The sequence below is a fragment of the Narcine bancroftii genome, chromosome 5 (genome assembly GCF_036971445.1).
Source record: "Narcine bancroftii isolate sNarBan1 chromosome 5, sNarBan1.hap1, whole genome shotgun sequence".
Classification (NCBI taxonomy): domain Eukaryota; kingdom Metazoa; phylum Chordata; class Chondrichthyes; order Torpediniformes; family Narcinidae; genus Narcine; species Narcine bancroftii.
The window spans coordinates 254,745,518-254,758,263 of NC_091473.1; the positions used below are offsets into that span (position 1 = coordinate 254,745,518).

At 41.8% G+C, this 12,746-nt stretch overlaps 1 protein-coding gene across 6 annotated transcripts in view; it reads left to right on the forward strand.

Annotated features, from left to right (window-relative positions):
* The first annotated feature begins 39 nt into the window (after positions 1 to 39).
* LOC138765240 (TBC1 domain family member 30-like) overlaps positions 40 to 12,746 on the forward strand; it is a 39,849-nt gene continuing 27,142 nt past the window's right edge. For 3 of the 6 annotated variants that reach the window (XR_011358542.1, XR_011358544.1, XR_011358543.1), the window contains exons 1-3: positions 40 to 228; positions 8,064 to 8,129; positions 12,621 to 12,746. Coding sequence is in view for 3 of the 6 variants with exons in the window: in XM_069942237.1 (XP_069798338.1) it covers positions 12,732 to 12,746 (15 nt within the window). In the remaining 3 variants the exon portion in view is untranslated. Of the gene's footprint in view, positions 229 to 8,063; positions 8,130 to 10,089; positions 10,265 to 12,620 lie in introns of all 6 variants that reach the window. The other 3 variants (XM_069942237.1, XM_069942238.1, XM_069942236.1) reach the window with 3 other exon arrangements.

Here is a 12,746-nt window from a genome sequence, read left to right on the forward strand (position 1 = left end):
TGGGAGAGGTCAAGGGCGGAATGTTGGTTCTGTGTCTTTATCTTTGCTACATGTTGTGATTTTACTTCATCCATCTGTGTGATGGATAACACACAGAATAACTCCTGTTATTCTCCTAACTTTCTTCCTTGTTTCTCATCTGAGCTTTGACGAAGGCCCGAGCTGGTTTTAACATTTTCTCCAGGTGCTGACCCAAGGCTGAAGAAGGATCAGGATGGATTTAAGCAGGTTTGTTCCCATTGAGTTTGCTGTCTCTGGTTCTATGGACCTGTTCTATGGCCCCGGAGCCCCACGGGCTGGCTTCAGACCAGCGCCATGTCATGACTCAACTTCAACTCCATATCGACTTCTCAGAAGAATCGTAAAGAAATAGGAGCAGGCGTCGTCCCATCAAACCCACTGGGCCCTTCAGTGTCTGATCTGATGATAGCCTCACCTCCACCTCCCTGCCTTAATTCCCTTATTATGTGGCAATCTATCCAACCTTCACTGAGGTCGCCTCCACTACTTTAATGGGCAGTGAATTCCACAGATTCCCCACCCTCTGGGAAAAGCAGTTTTTTTTCCTCATCTCCGTCCTAAATCTACTCCCCTGAATCTTGAGGTGATGTCCCTAGTTCTGGTGTCTCCCCACCACTCTCACCTACCTCAATCTATGCCTTTCATTATTTGATAAGTTTCTATAAGATCCCTTCTCATTCGATCTGAAGCTCAGCTGGACCAGTGTGGACATGCTGTGCCTTCATATCGGGTCAGAGGCATCCCATGTGAAGGCCACTGATTTCCTGTACATCTGGAATGAGAAGGACTGGCTCAGCTCCAACAAAATGTGAGAATCTCAGCACCATGTGATTAGTCCTTAGTCCATCACCAAAATATTTGTTCCCTCAACCATGGAGGCACAGGGGGCTTCTGGTGTCCCATCAATAACCCCCACCCCTCTCACCCTCCCCCAGCTCTGCCCCTCTTCCTTTCTCTTCTGTCTCCTTTCACACAGAGAAAATCAGTTCTCACCTCTCCCCTTATCATATCCACCTTTTGTTGGTCTGGACTCCTCCCCCAACCAGCACTGTCTCTATTCTACCCAAAATGTCGGCAATATATTTATCTCCATTGGATGCTGCAAGACCGGCTGAGTTGCTCCAAAATTTCAGTGTGTATTTACTCCCATAACAGAAATACACCTCAACAGTCTCATTCATGCCATTCCCACAGAACCAGAAAGCTGGAACCTCTGTCACCCAATGCAGCAGCATCCCCAACCCCTCCCAAGTCTCAGAGAGTGGATGAACCCTCTCGTAGGGCCAATGACCATCTATCAAATGCGTGCTGTGAAGCACAGAAAGGGCATCCCTTGCATCGAAGTTTGGTCTGGCCATTCACTGCAAGAGAACTTCTCCCAGCCGACTTGGACCTCACCACACCGCTGGATCTGGGAGGGGATGACGAGAGGGTGGGTCTAGACCTGTGCAACCCCCACGCTCCTAAATCCATTCACATGCATGCTGTTCCTTTCTGAGCAGTGGGGTATCACATGTCAAACCCCACAACTGACTGAAAGGAACCATCAACATCCTATGGGATGGAGAACTGGAAGAAGAAGAGTTCAGGAATTGGGAGGTCACGTTGCAGCTCTACAAATCTCTGGTGATCATTCTGATCACCTCATTATGTGATGTGGAAGCTATGGAATGGAGAAGGTGCAGAGGAGATTTATCAGGATGGTGCATGGATTGGAATATGTGTCTATGTGGCAAGGTTAGCAGAGTTGGGACTCTTCTTTGGAGCAAAGGTGGATGAGAGGAGACTTAATAAAGGACCACAAGATTCTGAGAGGCATAAATAGGGTGGACAGCCAGCACTGGTTTCCCAGGGCATAAATGGCAAAACACCAGAGGACGTGTGTACAAAGTGAAGGGAGGGAAGCTTAGGGGAGGCATCAGGGGTGTTTTTTTTAAACATACACAGAGTTGTAGGGGCCTGGAATTCATTTCCATGGGTGGTGTAGAGGCTGGTACAATAGGGACATTTAAAAGACTCTTGGACACATGGAATAAAATAGAGGGTTACGAGATAGGGAGTTAAAAAACTAAACCCTCCTTATCTCGTAACCTTCTATTCTTTCATCCATATTGGGTGGCACAACACCGTGGTCTGAAGAGCCTGTTCTGTGCTGTCATGTTCTACGATGAAGTGTCATCTGTTTTGCCTTCCTTTCAATAAAGGGTCCTGACCAGAAATGTTGACTGACCATCTCTCCCCACAGACCCTGCCTGACGTGTTGATTCCCTCCGCCTTTTCATTTGCTCAGGGATCCAGCCTCTGCAGACATCGAGTTGTTCCATTTTTACCTGTCATGATGGTACTGTACTGGCAAGGTCACCTCTGCTCACCAACAGTAGTAGTGAATCCTTGTTCTTTTTCTTAATTTTTTTAAATTTTTCACACGATGAACCATATTAACCAAAATACACACAAACATTTCCCTCTTGAATATATACAGTGTCATTTTCCCCCCTCCCTTCCCTCCCCCCTCCCCACCCCTCTCCCCACCCCCCCTCCCCCCACCCCACCCCCCCCTCCCACCCACTAAACCTTCAACATATACAATACATTAAACCCATTAAACAATATCGTCACACAATGAAAATAAACAAGAAAATTGTGACCCACTGGGTCAGTTCATTTAGTCTTCTTCTCATTCTGTCATTTTAGGGGGGTGGAGGTCCGCGGTAGGACCTCTCTGTTGTGTTCCATGTACGGTTCCCAAATTTGTTCGAATACGGTGATGTTATTTCTTAAATTGCATGTTATTTTTTCCAATGGAATACATTTAATCATTTCTATGTACCATTGCTGTACTCTCAGGCTCTCTTCTGATTTCCAGGTTGACATTATACATTTTTTTGCTACAGCTAAGGCTATCATAATAAATCTTTTTTTGTACTTCATCCAGTTTGAGGCCTAATTCTTTACTTCTTGTATTACTTAGAAGAAAGATCTCTGGACTTTTTGGGATGTTGCCTTTTCGTGATTTTATTTAATACCTGATTTAGATCTTCCCAAAACTTTTCCACTTTCTCACATGCCCAAATTGCGTGTACTGTTGTTCCTGTTTCCTTCTTACAGCAAAAACATCTATCTGATAATGTGGGGTCCCATTTATTTAACTTTTGGGGTGTGATATATAGCCTGTGTAACCAATTGTATTGTATCATGCGTAACCTCGTGTTTATTGTATTTCTTGTAGTTCCAGAGCAGTTTTCCCATGTTTCATTCTTTATCTTTATGATTATGTTCCCACTTTTGTTTGGGTTTACAGCTTATTTCATCGTTCTCTTTCTCTTGCAGTTTGATGTACATGTTTGTTATAAATCTTTTTAGTATCATTGTGTCTGTAATCACATATTCAAAGCTGCTTCCTTCTGGTAACCTCAGACTGTTTCCCAATTTGTCCTTCAAGTAGGTTTTCAGTTGTGGGTTTGCAAACATTGTACTGTGAGTTATACCATATTTGTACTTCATTTGTTCAAAAGATAATTTATTTCCCAAAAAACAATTTTCTATTCTTTTGATCCCTTTTCTTTCCCATTCTCTAAAGGAAAGGTTATCTATTGTGAAGGGGATTAGTTGATTTTGCGTCAATATTAGTTTTGGTAGTTGATAATTTGTTTTTTTTTTCCTTTCTACGTGAATCTTCTTCCAAATGTTGAGCAGATGGTGCAGTACCGGTGAATTCCTATGTTGCACCAGCTTTTCATCCCACTTATATAGTATATGTTCAGGTACCTTCTCCCCTATTTTATCTAGCTCTAATCTGGTCCAATCTGGTTTTTCCCTTGTTTGATAAAAATCTCATAGGTATCTTAATTGTGCGGCTCTCTTATAATTCTTAAAGTTTGGTAGCTGTAAGCCTCCTTGTTTGTACCATTCTGTTAATTTATCTAGCGCTATCCTCGGTTTCCCCCCTTTCCATAAGAATTTCCTTATTATTTTCTTTAGCTCATTGGAGAATTTCTCTGTTAAGGGAATTGGTAACGATTGGAATAGGTATTGTATCCTTTGGAAGATATTCATTTTAATGCAATTTACCCTTCCTATCAGTGTTGGTGGTAAATCTTTCCAATGTTCTAAGTCATCTTGTAATTTCTTCATTAATGGCTGATAATTTAATTTGTATAGATGGCCTAGATTATTATCTAATTGTACACCTAGGTATCGAATTGCTTGTGTTTGCCATTGAAATGGTGATTCTTTCTTAAACTTTGTAAAATCCACATTATTCATTGACATCGTTTCACTTTTATTTGTGTTGATCTTGTACCCCAATATTTCTCCATATTCCTTCAATTTCTTATGTAATTCTTTTATTGATATCTCTGGTTCTGTTAAGTATACTATGATGTCATCTGCAAATAGACTGATTTTATATTCCTTCTCCTTTATTTTTATCCCTCTTATTTTATTTTCTGTTCTTATCAGTTCTACAAGTGATTCTATAGCTAACACGAACAGTGAGGGAGATGGTGGACATCCCTGCCTAGTTGACCTGCTCAATTTAATTTGGTTTGATATATATCGATTTACTGTCACCTTTGCCAATGGTCTCTTATATAATGCTTTAATCCAATTAATATATTTCTCTGGTAGGTTGAACCTCTGTAGTACTTTGAATAAATAATTCCATTCTACTCTGTCAAAGGCTTTCTCTACATCTAAGGCAACTGCCACTGTTGGCTTCTTGTTTCCTTATACTGCATGGATTAAGTTGATGAACTTACAGATATTGTCCGTTTTTTGTCTTTTCTTAATAAATCCAGTTTGATCTTGTTTTACTATTTTTGGTACACAATCGGCCAATCTGTTTGGTAATAATTTTGCTATTATCTTATAATCTGAGTTAAGTAGAGATATTGGTCTATATGATGCTGGGGTTAGTGGATCTTTCCCCATCTTTGGTATTACTGTAATTATTGCTATTTTGCATGAACCTGGCATGTTTTGTGTTTCTTCAATTTGGTTCATTACTTCCAGGAGAGGAGGAGGAATTAACAAGTCTTTAAATGTTTTATAGAATTCTATTGGGAGTCCATCCTCTCCAGGTGTTTTATTGTTCGGTAGCTTTTTTAATATATCCTGTATTTCCTCTATTTCAAATTGTTTTATCAATTTGTTTTGCTCCTCTTCTTGCAATTTCGGTAGTTCAATTTGAGCTAGAAACTCATCTATTTTGTCTTCTTTCCCTTCGTTTTCAGTTCGATATAATTGCTCGTAGAATTCCTTGAAGTTTTCATTGATCTCTATTGGGCTATATGTAATGTGTTTGTCCTTTTTCCTTGATGCCAATACAGTTCTTTTAGCTTGTTCTGTTTTAAGCTGCCAAGCTAATATTTTGTGCATTTTTTCTCCCCGTTCGTAATACTTCTGCTTTATTTTCATTATGTTCTTCTCCACCTGCTACGTTTGTAGTGTTTCGTTTTTTTTTGTCCGCCAATTCTCTGCTTTTTATTGTATCTTCCCTTATTGCTAACTCTTTTTCTGTACTTACTATTTCCCTTTCCAGCTGTTCTATTTCCCGATTGTAGTCCTTCTTCATTTAGTTATATAACTTATTATCTGCCCTCTGATAAAGGCTTTCATTGCATCCCATAATATAAATTTATCTTTCACTAATTCTGTATTAAATTTCAAAGTACATTTTAATTTGGCATTCAATAAATTCTCTAAATTCCTGTCTTTTAAGTAGCATGGAGTTTAATCTCCATCTCTATGTTCTCGGTGGGATGTCCTCCAGTTCTATTGCTAATAACAGGGGTGAGTGATCCGATAACAATCTAGCTTTATATTCAGTTTTTCTAACTCTCCCTTGGATATGGGCTGACAACAGGAACAGGTCAATCCTTGAGTATGTTTTATGTCTACTCGAATAATATGTGTATTCCTTCTCCTTTGGGTGTTGTCTCCTCCATATATCCAAAAGTTGTATTTCCTGCATTGATTTAACCATAAATTTGGCAACTTTGTTCTTTTTGCTAGTCTTTTTCCCAGTTTTATCCATCTTTGAGTCCAAATTAAGGTTAAAGTCCCCTCCTATTAGTATATTCCCCTGTGTATTTGCAATCTTCAAAAAGATATCTTGCATAAATTTTTGATCCTCCTCATTAGGTGCCTATACATTGAGCAAATTCCAAAATTCTGAATATATCTGACACTTTATCATTACATATCTCCCTGCTGGATCTATTATTTCCTCCTCTATTTTGATTGGTACATTTTTATTGATTAATATGGCTGCTCCTCTGGCTTTTGAATTATATGATGGTGCCGTTACGTGTCCTACCCAGTCTCTCTTTAATTTCTCATGTTCCACTTCCGTTAGATGCGTTTCCTGCACGAATGCTATATCAATTTTTTCTTTCTTCAGTAAATTTAACAGCCTCTTCCTTTTGATTTGGTTATGTATTCCGTTAATATTTATAGTCATATAGTTCAACAGGGCCATTTCATACTTCGTTTCCCTCTCATTTCCGCTTACTCGTCACCACCTTTCCCCCATATCTGTTTCTGTTTCCTTTTTTTGAACGCACTGTAAGACAACATTTCTAAAACATAAAATATTTCCACTATTCCCACATCTAAAATTCCCTTAACCCCAAATGTCCCCTCCCCCTCTTTGAGTTGCCCCTTATCCCTTGCCAGGCAACCACAACTCCCCTCTCCATTTGGACTGAGAACTCGTTCGCAAGTGTCAACTGATTTCACAGTAACTGTTATTCTCTCCCACCCAACCCACTCCAGTAAAGACTTTTATCTTCACCTATAAAAAAGCTCACCCTCTTTTTTTTCCCCCGTTTCTTCCCTTTTCTTTCCCTCCTTTAGTTTTTACTTGTACATTATTTTTACATCTTTATATGTAGTTTGTCGTCATTCTTGTTCTTGTTACATCTCTTCATTCTCTGTCTGTTTTGCAGGCGTTCTGCAAATTCTCGTGCTTTCTCCGGATCCGAGAACAGTCTGTTTTGCTGCCCCGGGATAACTATTTTAAGCACAGCTGGATATCTTAACATAAATTTGTAACCTTTCTTCCATAGGATTGATTTTTCTGCGTTAAACTCCTTCCTTCAGGAGCTCAAAACTTATGTCTGGGTAGAAAAAAATTTTTTGACCTTTGTATTCCAGTGGGTTTTTGTCTTCTCTCATTTTATTCATTGCCTTCTCCAATATATTTTCTCTTGACGTGTATCTCAGGAATTTTACTAAAACGGATCTTGGTTTTAGTTGTGACTGTGGTTTCGGGGCTAGTGTTCTGTGAGCCCTTTCTATTTCCTTTCCTTCCTGCATTTCTGGCATTCCCAGGAACTTAGGGATCCATTCTTTTATAAATTCTTTCATATCTTTGCCTTCTTCATCTACCTTAAGGCCCACTATCTTTATATTGTTTCACCTACTATAGTTTTCCATTATATCCATCTTCTGAGCTAACAACTTTTTTATCACTTTCTTCCAATTTTATTTTTAAGTCGTTCACTTCCATTTCTACCGCCATTACACGTTCTTCCACATTTTCTAATCTTTTCCCTATTTCTGTCATGACCAGCTCTATTCTACTCACTTTTTCTTCTGTACTTTTCATTTTTCTTTTTATTTCACTAAATTCTAATGTCAGCCATTCTCTTAATGCTTTCATATGTTCTTGAAAAAATTTTTTATTCATGTACTGCGAATCCTTGTTCTTGAAGCTCAGGCCCTTTGTGACATAATGTGGAATATCTGAATGCCAACCATAGTATATCCAACTGAGGGCATCCCCTCATCTCCCTGCAGTTATTGACATCCTGTCTGACAGTGTTGCGTTGTGGACTGATGCTTCAGCATGGCGATGGAGATTTGCCTAGTCTCGCCCTTGGTGCTGGTGAGGTGGGGCATCAACTCTCCTGGCACTGCCAGTCAACATAACCCAGTGCAAAATATCCCTGGCTCCCCAAACCGTGACTAGTGTTGGTGATTTTGATTGAGGTGGACACATTTCCAGACAATAATCCTGATCCTGTCTGTGTTTTCAGTGGCTGGAGACGTGCCGAGCCATTGTGTGGCTGCCAACGGGAATTCCCACAAAGTGCAGGCAGCAGGTAAGTGGTCCGTCCCCGGTCTACTGCTCCTTGATCTTCCTTTCCTATATCTTTGACAATTACGTCATAGGATATCAAAGCAAAATAGGCCATTTGGCCCATCAAATTCATTCTACTATTCCATCGCCAGCTGATCCATTCACCCACTTAGCCCCACTCTCCTGCCTTCTCCCCCTTACCTTTGATGCCCTGGCTAATCAAGAACCTATCGATCTCTGCTTGAAATACTTCCAACCAGAGAATGTAGATTTAAGGTGAGGCGGGGGCAGGGTCAGGAAGAAATTTAACAGGAGCCTATGGGGTGGGTGTATGAATGGGCAGCCAGAGGAAGTGGATGAGGCAGGTGCTATTGCAGTGTTTAAGAAACAAATTGGAGGTATCCATAGATTGGATGGGTTTGGAGGAATATGGGCCAAATGCAGGCAGGTGGGGGAGACATCTTGGTTGGCCTGGGCAAGTTGGGCTGAAGGGCCTGTTTCCAAGCTGTCTGATTCTTTGACGACAAAGTTCTCCGTGCATCAATGTCCCAGAGTCCTGGACAGTGGAAAAGATCATTGTCAATGTTAATGAGGGTTTGTTACACCCACCAGTACCATGCACAGATGCACAGGACTTCTTGTTGCAGCCACACAGTTGCACCAACTAGTAACAATTAAATTTCCAACAAATGCCAATCAGAAAAAGACAATAAAAGGATAGATAAAAAGTATTCATTGTTGCCCTTAGTGCAAGAAAAAAGAACTGTTGCCGTGGGGCAGACAGATCTTTTGATGGTCCTGCGGAAGTTTAATGTGAGGTTCAGGGGAGTGTGGGGAAGTTCAAGAGCCTGATAGCTGTTGGATTAAAGCTGTTCTTGAGTCTAGAGGTGTTGGTCTTCTGCCTGAAGGGAGCAGTGAGAAAAGGTTGTGACCACGGTGACAGAGGCCCTTCCTGATGGTGGCAGTGCCTGACATAAATGTTTTCAGTGGATGGGAGGTTGGTGCCAGTGATGGATTTGATGATTTCTTGTCACTCTCTCCTCTCTTCTGCATTTTTGGGCACTTGTGATTTCTCTAAATCCAATTCATGAAAGCAACAGCTACTGATGACAAGATTCAAGATTCCTTTATTGTCGTGTAATAGAACAGAACATGTAATATTACACATAGTTGCCTTCTCCCTGCCATTATGCAGACAAAATGTCACCGTTGCCGAGAGCTTCTTGCAGTAAAAGAGGAGCAAAAGAGAGTCCCTTCAGAGTCACCGAGTGCCACAGCCTCTGCAGCCGCACACAGCCTCTGCAGCCGCACAGACTCCAATACATCAGCCGCCCGAGCTCTAGATTCGAACCTCCCACGTGGTCAGGAAGCCTTTAACGTCCAAGGCCTTGTAGGAAATCTTCTTGCCCACAGCACCCTCTCGAATCCCAGCTCTGATACCTGGATACAATGAGCAGGTCTCCAGCAGCCCGCAGCCTATGTGGGTCCCTCAGTCGCTGAGCCCCTCGCTGGTCCACTGCCAAGGTCACTGTCATGGGTACAGTGAGCAGATCAGAAAGGCAAACATGTTGCATTTGTTATGACCTAGACCAGCAGCAACAGAAATTCACCAAGACAATGGTATCTTCAAAACAATTTTAATTAATAACTATTATAATATAAAATCTTACTTGACTCTAAACCTAATCCCACTATGTGCAAGTGGGGGGAGGGGGGTGTGTGTGTGTGTGTGTGTGTGTGTGTGTGTGTGTGTGTGTGTGTGTGTGTGTGTGTGTGGGGCATAATCCCAAACCATTACAGTTCAGGCATAATTCTGAAGGGATGATTTTAAAGTTCAGTCTTAGAAATCTTTTGTGATGAAACTCAGTCTTTAAATTGCTGTTCAAAAGTTCTCAAACTCGCAAATTCTTGTAGATTTGCTTTCAGAGATTTATTTCTTCATATGAATGACTTTTTTTTCAATTCCCCTCTCTTGCATGGAGGTTACAGAACTTGTATTTTACACGATGATTTCACAAACCCAGACAAGGATTAAACGAAGTAACCATTAGAAATTATTACAGTGGAGCTGCTCTCTCTTGACCAAGAGAACTAGTCGAGTGGCCAAGTTTTCGCAAAGCCACATTGTCTCTTCCCTGTCAAAGTACCTTTCTTATTGTAAGTTACTGCATCTCTGACTTCATGGTTCAATATTAAAGATGCCTTCTTTAAATGTCTTCAATCACATGTCTGCTTTGATCAAACATTAGTTCTGTTTAATTTCTCCAAAAGCGTGAATCGTGTGCAGATGGCCTCCTGCTTGTTTATAGAGATTATACAGGTGTCTCTCTTAAGTGTTTGAAGGTCCAGGCTGTCTGCTCAGACCAACAAGTGGAATGGTTGTGTCTGCGCACAGGTGCTTCTGATCAAACATTTTCTCTGAACTTCCAATAGCATATCCAAAATTCTTACCGCTTTGAATTAAGACCTTTCTGATCTATTAACATGAATATGTGATCTGTCTTTGAGTAGGTGTCCCTGATTCCAACCCACAAACTCCCTTTTCTAAAGATAATTATAATTTAAAGATTACTAATAACATAATTCTGTTACACCTTTCACTGAATGGATTTGAAAACTCTGAGCAAGGATGCCCACTAGAACAGATCTTGGTGAAATTGCACCTGGAAGAGTGTGTGCAATTGGGTTCGCTTTACCGAAGAGAGATCGATGAGAGCAATGAAGGTTCCTGGAGTTGTCATACAGGCAGTGGTGGGGTCATCTGGGCTATGGACATGCAGCTGAAAGCTGTTGCAAGGGTGGACATGCTGGAAATGGGGAGGTGCTCTCCCTGATCCAGCATCTGGAGCGAGTAAGTCACAGTCTTGTGATATGGGGTAAAACCTCCCACTGGAACTAAGGAGACGTTTCTTCACCGATGGGGCTTTGATCTTCTGGAGTTCTCGACTCCACTGGCAGTCGAGGCCAAGTCACTGAATGTCTTTCAGAAGGAGGGTGATAGATTTCTAGTTACCAAAAGCATAAAGGGGTGCGGGTATGTGGTGTGAGAATCAACCCTGCAGCCCATGCTGACCACTTTACCCCATCTTTTGCCCACACTAGTGCCATATCTTTCCATTCTATAGATCATAGAACACTATACACCACAGAAAAGGCCCTTCAACCCATCTAGTCGGTGCCTAACTAGCATGCCCAATTAAATGTCTGCCTAATGGAGTAGACCAAAGGAGTTGAATGGCCTACTGTTTTAAATTCTCCCCAGTGGTTATTGGTTATTAATTCCACTGCTGTACCTTCTCAACACCCACCATGCCCATGAACTCCCGTTGTAAACTCATGCTGAAACAATTCTTTTTCTGTTGGGAGCTAAATACTATACATGGGCTGAACACAGGCAGGTGGGTCAAGTGTGGGAGAGGCTTTTGGGCGAACATGGGCAGGTAGGGTCAAAGAGGCTATTTCCCCACCACCTGACTCTACCAGGTGATGCCCACCAGGAATGATATTTTGCCTCTCTGGCTGTTTCTCAATTTAAACAGAGAACTTAATTTTATGTTTTCCAACTCTGAGCAACTGGGCCTCATCTTTGTCTGTAAGAACAGCTCCAATTCATTTGGACACTGGAGCTCAAAGATTTGAACTGCCACTTCATCAGTGGGCATTGAGGGGGTTCCATGGTGGTAGAGGTGCCACTTGACAGGTGAGAAGCAGAACTGGCATTGAGTATCTGTGTGGATTCCAGGAAAGTAATGTTAATAGGTTTATTGTCATACACATTGTAGAGTGAACATCTGCACAGATATTCTTGCTAGTTGCAGCAGAACAGGTGCTTTGAAAAGAAAAAAATCACCCAACTACAATAGAGTCCATTACATTAAATTGAGAAGAGATAATGGATACAAAAGAGAGAGAGAGATTCCTGGTCACTTCATTACAGGAAGGACGTGGAAGCTGTGGAGAGGGGGAAGAGGAGATTCACCAGGATGTTCCCTGGACTGGGAAATGTCTGATGAGGCAAGGTGAGCAGAGCTGAGACTTTTCACTTTGGAGCGTAGAAGGATGAGAGGAGACTTGATCGAGGTCCACAAGATTCTGAGAGACATAGATAGGGTGGACGGCCAGCACCAATTTCCCAGGGCAGAATTAGCAAACACCAGAGGACGTGTGAACAAAGTGAAGGGAGGAACGTTGAGGGGAGACGTCAGGGGTAAGTTTTACGCAGAGAGTTGTGTGGGCCTGGAATGCCTTGCTGGGATGGTGGTGGACATTTGGGATGTTTAAGATACTTTTAGACACATGGATTGAAGAAAACTAGAGGGTTACGGAGTCGAGAGGGTGTCGTTTTTTTTAAGGTATATTTGGGTCGGCACAACATCGAGGGCTGAAAGGCCTGTACTGTGCTGTAGATCCATAGATAATGAGTTTTATAGTGTGTTTCTCACCATTTCTCCCATCCCACCATCACTCTCCCCACCCCACCCCCCCCACCCACCATCACCCTCCCCTCTTGCAGATTTGGGTAACGTTGGCTGACCATTACATTCAAAGCATCTCCATTGGTTGGGACAAGACCAAACCCCCGTTGCTTAATGATCTCCAAAGCCTGGATGAGGATGCATTGGGAATGCAGGTGGAGAAG